The sequence below is a fragment of the Papio anubis genome, chromosome 6 (assembly GCF_008728515.1).
Source record: "Papio anubis isolate 15944 chromosome 6, Panubis1.0, whole genome shotgun sequence".
In the NCBI taxonomy this organism is placed as follows: Eukaryota; Metazoa; Chordata; class Mammalia; order Primates; family Cercopithecidae; genus Papio; species Papio anubis.
The window spans coordinates 41,985,855-42,006,248 of NC_044981.1; the positions used below are offsets into that span (position 1 = coordinate 41,985,855).

A 20,394-nucleotide genomic window follows, 5' to 3' on the forward strand; every position below is an offset into this window, starting at 1 on the left:
TCTACCTCTTGGGTTCAAGTGATTCACCTGCCTCAGCGTCCCAAGTAGCTGGGATAACAGGCATGCACCACCACGCCTGGCTAATTTTTGTGTTTTTGGTACAGACAGCGCTTCACCATGTTGGCCAGGTTAGTCTCAAACTCCTGACCTCAGGTGATCTGCCCACCTCAGCCTCGTAAAATGCTGGGATTACAGGCATGAGCCACTGCGCCTGGCCCCCTCAATGGTTTCTATCTGTGAAACTATCCTCTCTAACCATTTAAACCAGCACAAAAATATATAACATCAATTGCTAATGTCTGTTCCAATGTCCTATCTTCCAACTTATAATACTGCGCCGGGCGCGGTGGCTCAAGCCTGTAATCCCAGCACTTTGGGAGGCCGAGACGGGCGGATCACAAGGTCAGGAGATCGAGACCATCCTGGCTAACATGGTGAAACCCTGTCTCTACTAAAAAAAAAAAAAAAAAAAAAATACAAAAAAAAAAAAAAGACTGAGTATTAAATATTTCTCTAACGGCAGGTTTTCCAGGTCAATCAGACTCAAGTTTTCTTTTGTGATCCAGTAACACACCCCTTAGATTGGGAAAAGGGTTCTTTATTCAAGTCCATGTTTCGTGGGCTAATAGAATGTAAAAGCATAAAGCAGTCAGCAGCTTAAGGTTCTGTAAGTACCAAAATTCACAAGAAACCAACATTGACTTTATGGAATAATAGATGTGGATATCTGATGTTAGTATAGCTATTTTATTGTTAAAATAAATTTAGATCACTCAAACACTATTCTATTAAGATAATTTAATCTATAGAATCATGCAATAACTTGTAGGGCACTGCCCCATCAGGCTAAAATCAATGACATTTGCAACCCCTTATTGAAATATAAGTTTCTAAATGCTCTTCCCAAATGGGCTTGAAGCTCTCCAGAAAGCAAGCACTAGCTCACCAGCAATGCACACAGCTGATTGCCCAGCGCACACAACACCTGACAGAGCCTCTTCAGAAAGACATAGTGTTTTTCTACCAAACCTCCTCCATCAGCAGTCCTGTAAGATGAGAGAATTCCTTATATCACCTACAAAATTAAAAAGGCTGTAATAAAAACATCACTTTGTGTCACATTTCTCCAAGTCATTTAGTTAGGTCTGTAATTCAGTAGAATTCCAACAGCTTTGCTAAATTAACAATTTAAAAATTTTTTTAACTTATTTGGTGGCAAAACCTGACCTGAAATGATATAGGACTATTCACACAAACAGCAATTAATAACTACTAGTGTGAACAGCAGCCGTATTAGCTGTCTTCTGGAGGAGGAGAGTATCATGTAAAAGCCAAGGGCCTTGGGGTAAATGAGGCCTAGGCTTTAGGAACACTGAAGGACAAAATGGTATTATGGTGTCCAGTGCAATCTCTGGAGTTTGACTGCCTGGGTTGGAATCACAGCTTTATGAACCATGGTTGTGATATGGGACCCATGGCACAAACAGAAATGGGACATCACTTAGTATGAGTGTCATGATCTCTATGGAACTAAGAATTGGACCTAAAAATAGTCACTACCCAAAAAACGTTATTCATTTAATTAATAGGATACCTTAAAACAGTGCTGCAGTCTCTACAGGGAAAGAAGCCATGATAAATGTGTATTAAAATTGGTCGTAACAGATTTTAAGTAAAACATATGTCCCTCACACCTTTTCATTTCTCCTTGGGACCAAAAGTAAACAGTATCAAAAAGATGGTATTGCAACAGATTCAATTACTTACAATATATAGTTCTGCGTGACTTCCTGGTAAGAAACATGTTATCAAGAAATGCTTTAATATTTTCTTTCCTTTCTTTTCCTTTTGAGACAGGATCTTACTGTCACACCTAGGCTGGAGTACAGTGGCTCAAACATGGCTCACTGTAGCCTCAAACTAATGGGCTTCAAGGGATCCTCTCACCGCAGCCTCCTGAGTACCTGGGACTATGGCGCATGCCACCATACCCAGCTAATTTATTTTGATTTCTTGTAGGGATGAGGTCTTGCCATGTTGCCCAGACTTGAACTTCCGGGTCCAAGCAATTCTTCACGGCTTGCCCTCCCAAAGTACGGGGATTACAGGCATGAACCATTGCGCCCGGCCTTGCTTTAGAATTTTCTAGAGCAACTGGAAGAAAGTACGTGGAAGCCCTAACAGTCATGCATCACTTAATGACTGGGGATGTGTACTGAGAAATGCATCGTTAGGTGATTCCATCACCGTTTGAACATCATAGAGTGTACTTACACAAATTTACACGACAGGAATAGCCTATTACACATCTAGGCTATATGGCATAGTCTATTGCTCATAGGCTACAAACCTCTATAGCATGTTACTGTAGCCAATACTGCAGGCAATTGTAACACGATGGTAAGTATTTGTGTATCTAAATACAGAAAAAGTACAGTAAAAATATGGTATAAATGATTAAAAAAAGGTACACCTGTAGAAGGCACTTACCATGAATGAAAACTGTACTGGGTGAGTCCAGAGTGAGTGGTGAGTGAATGTGGAAGCCTAGGACATTACTGGACCCTACTGTAGACTTTATAAATACTGTACCCTTAGGCTAAACTAAATTTATTTATTTAGAGATGAAGTCTCACTCTGTTGCCTAAGCTGGAGTGCAGGGGCACAATCCTGGCTTACTGTAACTTTCGCCTCCCAGGTTCAAGCGATCTCCTGCCTCAAGCTTCCCAAGTAGCTAGGACTACAGATGTGTGCCACCACATGCAGCTAATTTTTGTACTTTTAGTAGAGATGGGGTTTCACCACGTTGGCCAGGCCAGGCTGGTCTCAAACTCCTGACCTCAGGTGATCCATCTGCCTTGGCCTCCCAACGTGCTGTGATCACAAGCGTGACCCACCATACCTGTCCCACTAAATTTATTTTAAAAATTTTCCAGCCAGGCGCGGTGGCTCATGCCTATAATCCCAGCACTTTGGGAGGCTGAGGCGAGTAGATCACCTGAGGTCAGGAGTTTGAGACCAGCCTGACCAACAGGGAGAAACCCTGTCTCTACTAAAAATACAAAATTAGCTGGGTATGGTGGAGCATGCCTGTAATCCCAGCTACCTGGGAGGCTGAGGCAGGAGAATTGCTTGAACCTGGGAGGCAGAGGTTGCAGTGAGCCAAGATCGCATCATTGCACCCCAGCCTGGCCAACAAGAGCACAACTCCGTCCCCCCCGGCCAAAAAAACCTTCCTTTCTTCAATAATGAATTACCTTTAGCTTAGCTTACTGTAACTTTTTAACTTTATAAACTTTTTAAAACTATTTTTTTGAGACAAGGTCTCAGTCTGTTGCCCAGGCTAGAGTGCAGTGGCACTATCATGGTTCACGGTTGCCTGGACCTCCCGGCTCTAGTGATCCTCCCACCTAAGCCTTCTGAGTAGCTGGGACTATAAGTGCACATACCACCACACCCGACTAATTTCTGTATTTTTTTGTACAGATGGATTCCCGCCATATTGCTCAGACTGGTCTTAAACTCCTGACTCAATCAATCCTTCCACCTTGGCCTCCCTAAGTGCTGAGGTTACAAATATTAGCTACCCCATTTGGTCATTACTGCCTTCTTTTCTTTTTTTTTTTTTTTTCTTTGAGACAGTCTCACTTCGTTGCCCAGGCTGGAGTGCAGTGGCATGATCTTGGCTCACAGCAACCTCTGCCTCCCAGATTCAAGATATTCTCCTGCCTCAGCCTCCTGAGTAGCTGGAATTACAGGCGTGCGCCACCACGCCTGACTAATTTTTGTATTTTTAGTAAAGATGGGGTTTCACCATGTTGGCCAGGCTGGTCTCAAACTCCTGGCCTCAAGTGATCCACCTGCCTTGGCCTCCCAAAGTGCTGGGATTACAGGTGTTAGTCACCACATGCGGCCAATGACTCATTTTCTTATCCAAAAACACTGTTGATTGACAGCTACCATTTAAATAAGAACTTAAGGTGGGCATAGGGGCTCACGCCTGTAATCCCAGCACTTTGGGAGACTGAGACAGGTAGACCACCTGAGGTCAGGAGTTCGAGACCAGCGTGGTCAACATGGCAAAACCCTCTCTCTACTAAAAATAGAAAAATTCACCAGGCATGGAGGTGCACCTGTAATCCCAGCTACTCAGGAGGCTGAGGCAAGAGAATTGCTTGATCCCAGGAGACAGGGGTTGTGATGAGCCGAGATTGTGCCACTGCACTCCAGCCTGGGTAACAGAGTGAGATCTAACTCAAAAAAAAAAAAACAAAAAAAACTTCAGATATATCCAAATAAAATAGAAAAATGACAAAGAAATTAGAAAACACATTGAAAAGTAAAGATACTCACTGTGCAGCGGAGAGTATATAATGCATGGCAACATCTCCAAATAAGACCATCAAGGGCTTCCGGTCTTCCAACTTGCCCTAGACCCAGTTTTAGGGAAACATAGTCATATAAACTATACTTCAAAGTACCGACAACTTCTATAAGCATACAATCAAATAAATCGACTTCATAATTTCTTATATACCGCAGGGTTTAGTGAAACACTAAGAAAGAAGCCCAATTCTTTAAAACGAAATCTGGATAAACTTACATATTTTTTCTCAAAACTATCAATCTAGTGAAGAAGCATAAACTTACATTTTTAAATGTGTTAGGCAGGCCAAGCGCGGTGGCTCATGCCTGTAATCCCAGCACTTTGGGAGGACGAGGCAGGAGGATCACCTGAGATCAGGAGTTCGAGACCAGCCTGGCAAACATGGTGAAACCCCATGTCTACTAAAGATACAAAAATCAGGCCAGGCGCTGTGGCTCACACCTGTAATCCTAGCGCTTTGGGAGGCCAAAGCAGGTGGATCACTTGAGGTCAAAAGTTCGAGACCAGCCTGGCCAACATAGTGAAACCCCGTCTCTACTAAACAATACAAAAATTAGCTGGGTGTGGTGGCACACACCTGTAATCCCAGCTACTCAGGAGGCTGAGGCAGGAGAATTGCTTGAACCCGGGGGGCAGAGGTTGCAGTAAGCCAAGATTGCGCCACTGCACTCCAGCCTAGACAACAGAACAAGACTCTGTCTCAACAAATAAATAAATAAACAAACAAATAAATGTGTTGGGCAATAATGCTGATATGACAGCAAAGTAAATTACATTTGTAGATAATATTCCCATGGAGAAAAGAGTCATGGTTCCATTGGTTAGCCAAGACAGATATAGGCTGGGCGCAGTGGCTCACGCCTGTAATCCCAGCACTTTAAGAGGCTGAGGAGAGCAGATCACTTGAGGTCAGGAGTTTGAGACCAGCCTGACTAATGTGGCGAAGCCCCGTCTCTACTGAAAAATACAAAAATTAGTCGGGCATGGTGGCATGTGCCTATAGTCCCAGCTACTTGGGAGGCAGAGCTGAGACAATTGCCTGAACCCGGGAGGCGGACGTTGCAGTGAGCCAACATCATGCAACTGCACTCCAGCCAGGGTGACAGAGCAAGACTGTTTCAATTAAAAAAAAAAAAAAAAAAAAAGACAGATATAAACCCAATGTAGCCACCATCCGAGATTCCTTGACATTCATCAAGCGAGCTTTAAACTTAAACATTTACTTTTATCTATTAATTGTAAACTGCCAAGTATCATGGCTGTTTCGAGAACCATGTAGCCTGACAAATCTCCATATTCTGCCAAAGTATCCCTTGAATATTGGCAAACTCCTGTCCAAGGGGGTTGGAAGCAGGCGGTAAATTGGCCCCAAGGAAAAAAACCCAAACCTTTAAATGACTTTCTGCAACAACATGAAATTAAACACATACACAGCCTACTTCTGAGACTCTGAGGATAAATCAGTTTGAAGTGGTAACTTACTTTTCTGCTGACTGCAATGAGAAGACACTCAGCAGCTCCCAACTGAAGTTCCTGTTCATTCAACAGCAAACACAGTATCTCCAGGAGTTTACAGTTTTCAGCAGTGATGTGACTCATAGATACCCAGTCAATATAGCCTGCTAGAGTATTCAATGCTGCAACTCCTACTCGACAGTTTGCTTGCGCCTACCAGAAAAGAAATAACTTTGGACCATGAAGTCCTCAGTAAAAGGTACCTGTGGTTATAACTGAACTCCTATTTTCTAATTCTAAGAAAATTATTTTTTAAGTATATATTCATGTCAGTCACAGGTAGGGAACACAATCACTTCTCAAACAATGGCATTCTCAATATCCATCGATAAGATCCTAGTGGCATGTGTGGCCATTTTATCTTTTTTACAAAACTCCAAATCTTATCATTTTACTTCCCAAGGCTGGGTGCAGTGGTACACACCTGTAATCCCAGCACTTTGGGAAGCCAAGGTGGGTGGATCAACTGAGCCCAGGAGTTCAAGACCAGCCTGGGCAACATGGCAAAATGTAGTGTCTATTAAAAAAAAAAAGAAAAAAAGAAAAAATATCCAAACTAAAAAAAATACAAAAATTAGTCAGGCATGATGGTGTGTGTCTATAGTCCCAGCTACTCATGAGGCTGAGGTAAGGCTCACTTGAACCCTGGAGGTTGAAGCTGCAGTGAGTCATGTATGAGTCACTATACTCTAGCATGGGTAACAAAGTAAGACCCTGTGTCCAAAAAAAAAAAAGTTTTTTTTTAAATTCCCTTCCACTATAGCTCAGGAATCAAATACAAAACAAAAGACAAGCCGGGCGCGGTGGCTCATGCCTGTAATCCCAGCACTCTGGGAGGCTGAGGCAGGTAGATCAAGAGGTTAGATCGAGACCATCCTGGCTAACATGGTGAAACCCCATCTCTATTAAAAATACAAAAAAATTAGCCGGGCATGGTGGCGGGCACCTGCAGTCCCAGCTATTGGAGAATGGCATGAACCTGGGAGGCGGAGCTTGCAGTGAACTGAGGTTGCACCACAGGACTACAGCGTGGGTGACAGAGCGAGACTCCATCTCAAAAAAAACAAAGGACAGACGCAGTGGCCCACAGTCACTTTGGGAGGTCGAGGCTGGAGGATCACTTGAAGCCAGGAGTTTGAGACCAGCCTGGGCAACACACTGAGACCCTGTTTCTATAGAAAGTATTAGCTGGGCATGGTGGTGTGCACCTATATTCCCAGCTACTCATGAAGTTGAGGTGAGAGGATCACTTGAGCTGGGGAGGTCATGAGTGCAGTAAGCTGAGACCACACAACTGCACTCCAGCCTAGGCAACAGACTAAGATCCTGTCTCCAAAACAATACAACAGAAGCAAGGCTGAGGTCACCATCCACTAGTTGCACGTATCCCCTCACTTGAAAGGTTCAAAGGTCTCCTTCGAACTTACAAAGAGCTCTTACCTTTGACTCCTGAGAAGTATCTGTCTTCTGAAAGGAAGTACAAAGATCCAGTGTTTTTAATGAGCAAAAGGCCACATAACTTTCTACCCCCTGCCAATCAATGCCCTTGAATAATGATTCTTAAATATATGCAATTTTTAATCTTGGAAAATAACACAACTTTACTAAGAACGCATAACTGACATTCCCCTAGGGAGAACAGGTCAGAAGCATAATTAAATGAATACAATTTATGATCATGTATGTATGGCATAAGTATATGAAAACCATGTACTCAAAAATACTGGATGTTGGCTGAGCATGGTGGCTCACACCTATAAATCCCAGCAGTCTGGGAGGCCAAGGCGGGTGGATCACCTGAGGCCAGGAGTTTGAGACCAGTCTGGCCAACATGGTGAAACCCCATCTCTACTAAAATTACAAAAATTAGCCAGGCGTGGTGGCGCATGCCTATAATCCCAACTACTTGGGAAGCTGAGGCGGGAAAATCACTTGAACCTGGGAGGCAGAGGTTGCAGTAAACCGAGATGGCACTCCAACCTGGGCAACAAAAGTGAAACTCTGTCTCAAAAAATGTGTGTGTGTGTGTATATATGTATGTGTATGTATATATATACACACACACAATGTTAAATACATTAAAATAGTGGCTATTCAGTGAATATACAAATATGGTTTTATTCTCATATTTGAAATCCATACAAAGGCACATAATGTTAACTTACAAGCATATAAAATTAGGCCAGGCATGGTGGCTCACGCCTACAATCCCAGCATTTTGGGAGACCAAGGCAGGTGGATTATTTGAGGTCAGGAGTTCAAGACCAGCCTGACCAACATGGTGAACTCCATCTCTACTAAAATACAAAAATCAGATAGGCATGGTGGCATGCGCCTGTAATCTAAGCTACTTGGGAGGCTAAGGCAGGATAATCGCTTGCATCCAGGAGGCGGAGGTTGCAGTGAGCTGAGATTGTGCCATTGCAGTCCAGCCAGGGTGACAGAGTGAGACTTCCTCTCCAAAAAATTAAATAAATAAACTGTATCTTCTTTTTCTTTCTTTCTTTTTTGAGATGGAGTCTCACTCTGTCACCCAGGCTGGAGTGCAGTGGCGCAATCTGGCTCACTGCAAGCTCCGCCCCCTGGGTTCATGCCATTCTCCTGCCTCCTGCCTCGGCCGCTAGCACGGCCGGCTAATTTTTTTGTATTTTTAGGAGAGACGGGGTTTCACCATGTTCATCAGGATGGTCTCGATCTCCTGACCTTGTGATCCGCCTGTCTTGGCCTCCCAAAGTGCTAGGATTACAGGCATGAGCCACCACACCCAGCCTCAAAAATTAGTATTTTCATAAGGAATTTCTGAAAATAAGAGTAACACCTAGGGCTAGGCGCAGTAGCTCACACCTGTAATCCCAGCACTTTGCAAGAGCAAGGTAGGTAGACCACCTGAGGTCAGGAGTTTGAGACCAGCCTTGCTAACAGGGCAAAACTCCATCTCTACTAAAAATACAAAAATTAGCTGGGCGTGGTGGCACATGCCTGTAGTCCCCACTACTTGGGAGGTTGAAGCAGGAGAATTGCTTGAACCCAGGAGGTGGAGGCTGCAGTAAGCCGAGATCCCTTTTTTTTTTAAAAAAAAAAAAAAAGAAAGAAAATGAGCTCTAGCTTTTCTGTCATTTCCTAGTTTTTTACTTTTTTGCTTATAAAATAGGCTTTCATTTTGCTGACCTAGACACCCTAGTTCCTTACTGTAAGATTAATCAAAAACATATTGGAAAATACAAATTTTATAGGTAGGGGTATCCCTTACCACTTGCTGGTACTTGTTTACATTTTCTTGAAGTGTGTTAAGCAGAAAACTGAAGATCCTTTCCATGTTCTGGGTTAATGTTTGCTGGATGTCCCTTCTTCTTTGAGGGGGAAGTGTCTGAAAAGTCACTACATCCTCTGCCAGTCGCAAAAGGATAAACATCACCAATTCTGTCTGTGTTTCCTACACCAACAGAAATAAGCTAGTTAAAAATTAAAATATCTTTTCATTTTATGTATATCCAAAGGCTATTTTCTGTTGCCAAAAAAAACCCACAAACAAAATCAAACAACCCTGAAGTTTGTTCCAAGGAAAAGTATACCAAACTGATACAGCTGTGTTTCATACCCCTTGTTTGGAAAGAATGTCCAATTCTATTAGCATGTCAGGCCAATGCTGTGGCCACTCTCGCTTGATCATTTCTACTACAATTCGAGACAGAGCATCTTTAATATGGTTCTCTTCTTCCAAAATGTTCAATGTTCCCTGAAAAAGAACAAGAGATATTAAGAGATATGCAAGACGGGATTCCAGAATTCCAGAAAAAAGCCGGGCTGTAGAGTTGTACAAAATTTATCAGCAGGCCTACTTTTAAACCAAACAGAACAAACGAACCTGTTCTTCATGCCTGAGTCACCTGTCCTGCATTCTCACTAATCATTCTTCCACTTAAAGGTTAAGTGAGGGGGCCGGGCGCGGTGGCTCAAGCCTGTAATCCCAGCACTTTGGGAGGCCGAGATGGGCGGATCACGAGGTCAGGAGATCGAGACCATCCTGGCTAACACGGTGAAACCCCGTCTCTACTAAGAAATACAAAAAATAGCCGGGCGAGGTGGCAGCGCCTGTAGTCCCAGCTACTCGGGAGGCTGAGGCCGGAGAATGGCGTGAACCCGGGAGGCGGAGCTTGCAGTGAGCTGAGATCCGGCCATTGCACTCCAGCCTGGGCGACAGCGCGAGACTCCGTCTCAAAAGAAAAAAAAAAAAAAAAAAAAAGGTTAAGTGAGGGTTGTATCACCTAATAAAAAGGCTGTCATATAGAGAGCTACGATGACATCATTATTATTTACAAAATGAAAAGATTCTCATATTGACTGTTTCAGTTTGCAGAAGGCCAGGGAGGAAGAGTATAGAAATAAGGAGTATAGTGAGTAGCTGGTAAAATGGAAGGGTATGAAGGAGCAAATTAATATTTTACCAATAGTTCTAATACTAGAAGACGCAGAAGTATTAGAAGATACAGATTCCATCTTTCATGTCTTTTATTTAAAAAAAAAACAAGAAAGAAAAAAGGCTACAATTTTGAACATGTTTAAAGTCACATATTCTGTTTTGTGTTTAAAGAGACAGTCATCCAGTCATCACACCTGTAATCTCAGTATTTTGGAAAGCTAAGGTGGGAGGATTGCTTGAGGCCAGGGGTTTGAGACCAGACTAGCTTGGGAAACATAGTGAGACCCTGTCTCTTTAAAGACAAAAACAAAATTAGCTGGGCATGGTACCACATGCCTATAATCCCAGCTACTTGGTAGACTAAAGCGAGAAGATCACTTGAGCCCAGGAGTTCAACGCTGTAGTGAGCTATGATCATGCTAATGCAATCTAGCCTGAGCAACAGAGACCCTGTCTCAAACAAAAAAAAAAAGAAAAAGTCATATTCTAATACTTGAAACAAATTCATCCCGCATACTTAAAATTCTGCATCTTTTTTTTTTGTTGTTGTTGAGACGGAGTCTCGCTCTGTCACCCAGGCTGGAGTGCAGTGGCCGGATCTCAGCTCACTGCAAGCTCTGCCTCCTGGGTTTACGCCATTCTCCTGCCTCAGCCTCCCAAGTAGCTGGGACTACAGGCGCCCACCACCTTGCCCGGCTAGTTTTTTGTATTTTTTTTAGTAGAGACGGGGTTTCACCGTGTTAGCCAGGATGGTCTCGATCTCCTGACCTTGTGATCCGCCCGTCTCGGCCTCCCAAAGTGCTGGGATTACAGGCTTGAGCCACCGTGCCCGGCCTCTGCATCTTTTTCATCACTAGTATCACACAGCAGTTGTTCGGAATAAAAGAAAATAAAATAGACAGTGTTTCAATCTGATTTAGATCTAAGAATCTTACTGATTTGTTGAAAATATTTAATCCTCTCTGCCCTGTCTTTATAATTTAAAAAATAGAAGTTAATGCACAAGAGTGATTAATCAAACCTAGTAAGAGACATATACTGAATTATGCTGTTTTTTTTTTTTTTTTTTTTTGAGATAGAGTCTTGCTCTGTTGCACAGGTTGGAGTGCCATGGCACCATCGCAGCTCACTACAGCCTGGACCTCCTGGGCTCAGGCAATCCTCCCACCTCAGCCTCCTGAGTAGCTGGGACTACAGGCATGGGCCACCACGCTCAGCTAATTTTTGTATTTCTGGTAGAGATGGGGTCTCACTGCATTGCCCAAGCTGCTCTCGAATTCTTAGACGCAGGTGATCCTCCTACCTCGGCTTCCCAAATTGCTGGAATTACAGTTGTGAGTCACTGTGCCTGGCCTGAATTATGATTTCTTGTGCTGTCTGACCTATTTAGAAACAGTGAATTTTTACACAAACTCTCTATTGAAGAAGTCACGCTTTGCCTAAACTACCTTGGAAACATGTCTCCCAACCACCCGTTCCTTACATTTGCAATCAGCTCCATGACACTGTTCTTCAGATAGACCTTCTCCAATCGAGACATGCCGTTCCACCGAAACCTGGCCACCAAAATGCATAAAGTCAATAGAACCACTTTAGAAGTCTTGCCTTTACAAGAGAATAGCACTGATTTCTACATTTGATTCCACTGGAGATTTCATTACGAAATTATACTTTTGATTTTGTACCCGTCAACAAATGGACAAAAATGATCTACATTTAACCAAAATATTAACAGAAAAATTCTTGGGAAAAGGTTTTATATATGCAGTGGTCCATTAGCTGGAATCTGCACAAGATTTGTACCACACATCAGTTTCTCCTCATGATTTTATTGATGGGCCCAAATTGAATATACACCTAGGTCAACTCCAACAACGTACTCCAACAAGTGCAAGCAATGTACTTGCTTTTCAGAAAATGCAATTTTGACATCACTCATTTTTTGTGCTGGCTTACAAAATAATTCCAGAAAAACTATGGCTAAGTCTTGAAGGCTACCTCTTCTGGCAGGTGTTGAGGGTAGGACAATCAAGTTAGGAGGGGTTTTCAGTTATTCTCATATAATCCTACTTTGGATGTACTACCCAGAGAAAGCACACAAACTCAGAAAGAGAGAGAGAAAAAAGAAAGCCCCAGTGCCTAATGAGAGATTTACTGACCTATACATTGCATTACTCTAAAAAGGCTTCTAGGGCTACTGGCACATAGTCAGAGCTCAGTAAGTATTGGCTAAATGGCAGGTAATAATTGTTGAATGGGTAATATGTACCACACACTTTACATGGATGAAGAAACTGAAGAAAAGAAAGGTTAAATCTTGAATGAGAGCTCCTGTGAGGTTCTGATAACATCTAGGGGATCATTCCTTTCTTCTTGGAGACTGCTCTTCTCTACTCACCTAAACAGCATCTCTATAGGTTATATAAGATATAAAAATATGTTATCTCAGACTTCAGTGGTAATGTCCAAGAGCTCCTTACTTGACAACGTGTTCCAGGATCTGAAGGCCAAAATGTCTGACGATGGCAATCTGTGTTTTCTCAGCCAACCTCAAGCCACAGGGGACACAGATAGGACACTTTTCTTTAAATTCTTCACAAAACTGAAAGAAGAAAAGTTAGTGTTTCCTTTGGAGGGCTGAGAGAATAGGGACTAAAGAATTTCATCTTAAGAAACTCCAACCAGGGCCACACCTGTCCCAGGACTCTGGGAGGCCAAGATGGGTGGACAACTTGAGTCTAGGAGTTTGAGACTAGCCTAGGCAACATGGTGAAACCCCATCTCTACTAAATATATATATATATATATATATTTTTTTTTTTTTTTTGAGACGGAGTCTCACTCTGTCCCCCAGGCTGGAGTGCACTGGCATGATCTCGGCTCACTGCAACCTCTGCCCCCCAGGTTCAAGCAATTCTCCTGCCTCAGCCTCCCAAAGTGCTGGGATTACAGGTGTGAGCCACTATGCCAGCCTAAAAATATTTTTAAAAATTAGTCGGGCATGGTGGCAGGCGCCTATAGTCCCAGCTACTACTCAGGAGGCTGAAGTAGTGGGAGAATCACCTGAGCTCGGGAAGTCAAGGCTGGAGTGAGCCAAGATCTCACCACTGCACGCCACCCTGGACAACCAGAGTGAGACCCTAACTCAAAAGGAAATTCCAACCTAAGCTATATGTTTAAGTTGCAAAACCTAGATCAATATTATATGGATCTCCAAGCACAGTTGTTTTTAAAATACATATTTAATATACAAATATAAAAATATATAAAATGTTATATATATACATTTCCTCCAAGTGGTGTCCACTCTATTTTATGTATATATATCATATATATATTATCAGTAAAGAATTGATAAACATTTCTTCCAGTGTGATGGTTCCAGATTTTTTCCATGCTGTGGCCAACAGTAGCCCTACTAGTGTTGGAAAAAAATGGACCCAAAGGAATAAGAAATTTTTTGTTAGAGACATCCACCGATGTACATAGGGGTGAAATAACAATTTCTAGGGTTTCTTTTAAAAACCTTCGAGGCAGGGAGAGAGGACAGGCGGTGGAAAAAGCAAATGTGGTAAAATCTTTAATTGCTGAATTTAAGTGACAGGAACATGCAGAATCACTGTCGTATTCTCCCCACTTTTGTGTCTACTTTAAATATTAATAATAAAAACCAAACTAATAGAAGCCAACTGTTTCTGACTCCAAACCCTGTGGCATACATACACGTATTGTAACATTTCCTCCAAGTGGTGGTCACTCTCTTTTTTGAAGTTAACATCACTTTAAAAATGTACAGCACAAGTATTTTCTCCTAAATGGCCATTTCTCACAGCCCACACACGTTGTTTTGTGGGTAAGTAAGCTTGAATTGTATTAGGACCCTCAAACTGCAACATACGTCAGTCCCAAGAGCAGAGCATTCGGGTCTCAAGCAAACTACTTTCAGGAAACCAAAGTGCCCTTGTTAAAATGCAAAGTAAGTGGTAGAAATTATCTTTGCGCAAAATAGCCTAAAAATATCACATTCAAAAACATGGGAGAAGTAGGGGTGCGAGAATTTCCTCAGAAAATGTCCAAGACACAAACGAAAGTTAGCGAGAGATGTTAAAGGATATAAACATAAGGGTACTAGAGGGGCTGGAGCTCGGTCAGTTCGGGTCAGAGGAGTGAGCCAGCAAGAAAACGTTTAGTGCAAGGGAGACCATAAAGAATGAAGCTGGTGTTGGGGGCGGGATCTACACGTGCGCCTCGGGAAGGCGAGGGGATGTCGGGTTTGGGGAACGAAAATGGGCGAGGGTCGTGTTGCGAACAAGAGTGCAAAGAGAGGACAGGGGGAGGAGAGGGCTGTGGGAAGCAGCGGCGAGATGAGAAGCAGCTAGGGACCGGAGTGTCCCAGGCAAAGGACAGGAACAGCGAGTAGAGAAGGCGGGGGTTTGGGAGAGGCGCGGAGGGCCGCGAAGGGAAGGTCCCGAAGAGTTGGAAAAGGAGGTCCAGGGGCCGCGTGGGCGGGAGACTACCCCAGTTACAGGCGGCACCGGAGCTGCTGGGGCTGGGAGAGAGTGTCGGGATCGCCCCAGGACGCCAGGACCCCAGCTACCTTGAGGGCTTCCAGCCGGTACCGCTGGGTGGAGTTGGGGTCCATCATGACCGTCACCGCTTTCACCAGCTGCTCGCACAGCGCGTTTACTTGATCCATCGCCATGCCTAGCGCCACGCCTAGCGCCACGCGCCGAGAGCGCACACCACTGCAGTCCCGGGACCGCGAGGCACGACAGCTCCCTCGGCGAGACCACCCGTTGGTACCGGGCCGCTGCTGGCAAGCGGGGGTGGGAAGCTGGAGGAGGAGCGTGAGCACCAGCTCGCGCTGGGAAGATGCCGGCGCTGCGCACGCGCCCGGCCCGCCACTGCGCACGCGCCCGCGGAAGTGGCGGCTCCCGGGTGAAGGTTGAGCCTGGATGGGCGGGGCGGGAAGCGGAAGGGCCGCGGTGCGCAGCCGCGTCAACGGCCCTTCATAGCGCGCGCGCTGTCTGACCTCAGTCTGGCAGCTTCGTAGCTGGGCGTGACGCTCTCGGCTTTTTGCTGCTGGGGGCGGTTGCTGGGGCAAGCTCCTTTACGACCCCTTCTCGGTTTCTCCGTCGTCACAGCGAACAAATCTCGCTCGAAACTCACTGGCCTGCTCCCAGAAAGGCGAAAAGATATTCAAGAGCCCTTCCGTTTTCCTTCCAGTGGACCCCGAGCCCAGCATTTGCGGCACCCGCTGCTGGCAGTTTTGCCAGGTGTTTGTTACCTTGGTAAGAAAATTTAGAACCGTTCGCTGTCAATGTGTTCAGACTTTCTATGTTGCCTTGGCTATTGGTTTTATAATGTAGCAGTGACTGGGCCAACGTTACGTGAAATATAAATCATGCTAACAGAGATAAGGCCCTGGTACTGTCCTCTAAGATTTTTCTTGTAGAAAAAAGTATGTTTTTCTCTGTAGTTCTTAAACCTCTGTCTTGGAATTATTTTCCTGAATGTATTATTACCTGGTGGGCACTAAACTTGTTTTGTGCGGATTGGGGTAACTCGAGATGTTAAAGGGAATAATTGCAATTAGTGAAGGTTTGTGCAGTTTTGATAGTTGGCCAAGTGCTATACGTAAGATTTCAAAGTAGTGTAATCCTTATCCAAAAGCATTGGCTTGGGCAGAAAGTCTGCTTCGTTTTCCATCTTTATAAAGCTCTTGGCCGGTCGCGGTGGCTCACGCTTGTAATCCCAGCACTTTGGGAGGCCGAGGCGGGCAGATCACCCAGGTCAGGAGTTCGAGACCAGCCTGGAGTTTCGCTAACATGATGAAACGCCATCTCTATTAAAAATACAAAAATTATTTTTGCATTTTTAGTATTTTTATACAGGCGTGGCGTCGCGCGCCTGTAACCCCAGCTACTCAGGAGGTTGAGATGGGAGAATCGCTTGAACCCGGGAGGCGGAGGTTTCAGTGAGATGAGTTGGAGTCATTGCACTCCAGCCCGGGCGACAGAGCGAAACTCCGTCTCAAAAATAAATAAATAAAGCTCTTGCTTTCTCGAGTAAATACATAAACGGAAAACCTCAAAAGCTTTATTATCTGTTAAAGTCTGCATGTCTGTTTTTGTGATTGTGTGCTTAGTAAATGGTTTGCTGAACTTAAATCACCGTTTCCTATTCCTGCTCCACTTCTGGTATTTGGACCTAATATGGTGCTTAGCCCGTGTTTTTTTTGTGACAATACTATTCGTTGGCTCAATCTGTTCCAGTACTACAGAAAAGCCCCTTCAAAGTAAAGGGATTTCTGGCATGTTATGGTTTTAACTGGTAAATGTTTAAAGTATCACATTCTGCCTGTTTTAGGCGAGTGGTCGATTGGAATTTATAAGGAATTAATGCTTTGACTACTGTGATTTCAATTATTTTTCTTTCCACTCACCCTCCTGCTTTGCAGTTGTAAGACGTTTTTTTTCAAGGTAGTTGTTAGTTTTTGAAATACTTTTTTTAGAATACAGTTGGGTGCTCACTCAACTGTATAACCTGTGTTTCTCGTATTTAAATCATGGATTGCTGGTGTTTCGATTGTCTTATGTAGATCTTGGCTCCCAAACTGCTGCATATTGGAATTAACTGGAGAGCTTTTAAAAATCTCCGTCCGGGCGCTGTGGCTCACGCCTGTAATCCCAGCACTTTGGGGGGCAGAGTCGAGCGGATCACTAGGTCAGGAGATAGAGACCATCCTGATCGAGACCGTTTCACCTAACACGGTGAAACCCTGTCTCTACTAAAAATACAAAAAATTAGCCGGGCGTGGTGGCACACGCATGTAGTCCCCGCTACTGGGGAGGCTGAGGCAGAGGAATCGCTTGAATCTGGGAGGTGGAGGTTGCAGTGATCTGAGATCTCGCCACTGCACTCCAGCCTGGGTGACAGACCGAGACTATGTCTAGGAAAAAAACAACAAAACAAAAATCCCCGTGCCAGGCTGAGCGCGGTGGCTCATGCCTGTAATCCCAGCACTTTGAGAGGCCGAGGTGGGTGGATCTTCTGAGGTCAGGAGTTCGAGACCAGCCTGGCCAACATTGTGAAACCCGGTCTCTACTCAAAATACAAAAATTAACCGGGCGTGGTGGCATGCGCCTGTAGTCTCAGCTGCTTGGGAAACTGAGGCATGAGAATCACTTGAACCCGGGAGACAGAGGTTGCAGTGAGCCGAGACTGTGCCATTGCACTCCCACCTGTGCAGCAAGAGCAAAACTCTATCTCAGAAACATCAACAAAAGAAAAAAAGAAAAAACCCATGCCCAGGTCATACCCATACCGATTAAGTTAGTATATACAGTTGTGGAAGTCAAATATCAATAGTATTTAAAGCAGCCTGACCAACATGGCAAAACCCCTTCTTTACTGAAAATACAAAAAGACTGGGCGGGGTGGTACGCACATGTGTAATCCCGGCTACTCGGGAGGTGGAGGCTGAGGCAGGAGAATGGCCTGAACCTGGGAGGCGGAGATTGCAGTGAACCGAGATTGTGCCACTGCACTCCAGCCTGGGCGACAGAGCGAGACTCTGTCTCAAAAAAAAAAAAAAAAAAAAAGTAAAAGTTCCCAGGTGATTTTAATGTATAGCAAATTTTGGGAGCCACTGCTTTGTAGTTCTTCCAGATTACTAAAAATGTTAAATAATAGTTGGCATCCACTCTCAAGCATGTAAGGTTTGTTCTTCCAAGCTACCATTTGTACCTTTTTGTATGTTTATGTTAGGTTGAGTTTTCTTTTGTGTTTAAGAAATTTACATTAATAGGTAGAAAAATCACAGAATGCTACAAAGTAATTGTTACAGGCAAGAGCCACTGATGGGTGCTTAGTGATTGAAAGATTGAAGAGAAACAGAATGTTTGCTGTCTGAAAGTATCTTTGATATTTTTAAGTTACAAAAGGAAAATAGCAACTTTATAATGACAAATGTGGCAAAAAACATTTCACTGATCATGGTTAAATAGGTAATAAGATATATTGACAGCATGTATTCCCCCCCATCACTGCCATTATATTCTTGCCAAAAATGCATAATCTTAATCATGAGAAAACACCAGACAAACCCAAATTAAGAGACATTCTCAAAATAACTGTCCAGGCCGGGTGAGGTGGCTTATGCCTGTAATCCTAGCACTTTGGGAGGCCGAGGCGGGCGGATCACAAGGTCAGGAGATTGAGACCATCTTAGCTAAGGTGGTGAAACCCTGTCTCTACTAAAAATACAAAAAAAAAAAAAATTAACTGGCCGTGGTGGCAGACACCTGTGGTCCCAGCTACTCAGGAGACTGAGGCGGGACAATGGCATGAACCCGGGAGGCAGAGCTTGCAGTGAGCCAAGATGGCTCCACTGCATTCCAGCCTGGGTGACAGAATGAGACTCCGTCTAAAAAAACAAACAAACAAAAACCAACTGAGCAATACTCTTTAAAAGTGTCATGGTTGGCCGGGCCAGGCGCGGTGGCTCACTCCTATGATCCCAGCACTTTGGGAGGCCGAGGCAGGCGGATCACCTGAGGTCAGGAGTTCGAGACCAGCCTCACCAACATGGTGAAAACCCGTCTCTACTAAAAATACAAAAATTAGCCGGGCAAGGTGGCAGGCGCTACTCGGGAGTCTGAGGCGGAAGAGTCGCTTGAGCCCAGGAGGTGAAGGTTGTGGTGAGCTGAGATCGCACCATTGCACTCCAGCCTGGGGGACAAGAGCAAGACTTTGTCTCAAAAAAAAAAAAAAAAAGTGTCATGGTCATAAAAAACAAGGAACAACCGAGGAAATGCCACAGATTGGGGGGAGTAAAGTATGTAGTTAATAATATACCAACGTTCATTTTTAAATTTTGATAATTATGTTAAGTAAGATGTTAACATCAGGAAACTGGGAGTAGGAGAACTCGACCATTTTTGCAATTTTCTGTAAGTCTAAAAGTATTTCAGAGTAAAAGGTTGACATTTTTCGTGAATGCTATGATGTTGTATATTATTTTCTCTTTCTCTTTTCCCTGAATTTATACTTGAGGTTTGTCTATCAGCTAGATTCAGTATTGGTTCTCTTACCCTGGTGATGTGCATTTTAATTTCCATTTCCCCATGACTAATGATGGTGAGTCTATTTTTATGGGCCAATTGGCTATTTTTGTATTTTGTGGTCAGTTCTTTTAAGGATAAGTGTTTTTAAAGCTTTTAATACCTATTGCTTTCATAAAATTGTACTAATTTATTCTTATGCCAGCAGTACAGGTTGAGTATCTGTGATACTATGATATATGTATGTTAGTTTTTGTCCATGGTTCCTAGCTCATAACTCCCCTAGCTTTCGTTATAATGTTGGAGCTCTTGAAGCAAGCCTCAGAAAACAGAATCTCTCTCTGACTTTCACCTGCCCAGAGCAGGACTCTCATCTTCCCCTGCCTTTCTGATTATGGGTCATAAGACTTTCATTTCAGAAGAGGTCCTACCCCATACCCTGGAGGAAGGAATGCTACCCAGTGAGGCCGGGAAGAATCTGAATAGACAGGCCTTGCTGAGTTTCCCCAGTCTATTAATATTAGATCATATATTTTTTCTCCAGTCACATTTCTACATGTGTGTCAGTCATGCCCATCTAATGAAGTCTCCATAAAAGGCCCAAGAGGAGAGGGTTCGAAGAGCTTCTGGACAGGAACAAAAGGAGGTTCCTGGAGAGTGGTGTTCCCAGGGAGGGCATACCTTGCCATGTGTATCTCTTCAACTGTATATCCTTTATAATAAACTAATAAATGTGATTCCCTGAGTTCTGTGAGCCACTCTGGCAAATTAACCAAACCCAAAGAGGGACTCATGAGATTCCCAATTTATATCCAGTCAGTTAGAAGCACAGGTAACACAAACTGTGGCTTGTGATTGACATCAGAAGTAGGGAGCAGTCTTGTGGGACTGAGCCATCAACCTGTGAGATCTGACGCTTTCTCCAGGTAGGTAATGTCAGACTCGAATTGGAGGATACCCACGTGGTGTCTGCTGCAGAATTGATTGCTTGCTTGTTGGTGGGGAGA

The 20,394-nt window shown here is 43.9% G+C and overlaps 2 protein-coding genes across 7 annotated transcripts in view; one reads left to right on the forward strand and one right to left on the reverse strand.

The window, feature by feature from the left end:
• The window catches only part of XPO5 (exportin 5), a 53,495-nt gene extending 38,252 nt beyond the window's left edge, over window positions 1–15,243 (reverse strand). For all 4 annotated transcript variants that reach the window (XM_003897637.4, XM_021937319.2, XM_021937320.1 and 1 more), the window contains exons 1-9: window positions 14,920–15,243; window positions 12,803–12,924; window positions 11,806–11,878; window positions 9,501–9,638; window positions 9,153–9,335; window positions 7,343–7,369; window positions 5,870–6,055; window positions 4,354–4,430; window positions 947–1,046 (exon numbers count right to left, since the gene is read on the reverse strand). In XM_003897637.4, the coding sequence (XP_003897686.1) occupies window positions 947–1,046; window positions 4,354–4,430; window positions 5,870–6,055; window positions 7,343–7,369; window positions 9,153–9,335; window positions 9,501–9,638; window positions 11,806–11,878; window positions 12,803–12,924; window positions 14,920–15,024 (1,011 nt within the window). In that variant the 5' untranslated portion in view covers window positions 15,025–15,243. The remainder of the gene's footprint in view (window positions 1–946; window positions 1,047–4,353; window positions 4,431–5,869; window positions 6,056–7,342; window positions 7,370–9,152; window positions 9,336–9,500; window positions 9,639–11,805; window positions 11,879–12,802; window positions 12,925–14,919) is intronic.
• A 4-nt stretch (window positions 15,244–15,247) lies between these two features.
• The window catches only part of POLH (DNA polymerase eta), a 49,635-nt gene continuing 44,488 nt past the window's right edge, over window positions 15,248–20,394 (forward strand). For 2 of the 3 annotated variants that reach the window (XM_021937322.2, XM_003897648.4), the window contains exon 1: window positions 15,248–15,613. The gene's annotated coding sequence lies outside the window, so the exon portion shown is untranslated. The remainder of the gene's footprint in view (window positions 15,614–20,394) is intronic. The other variant, XM_009205248.3, reaches the window with a different exon arrangement.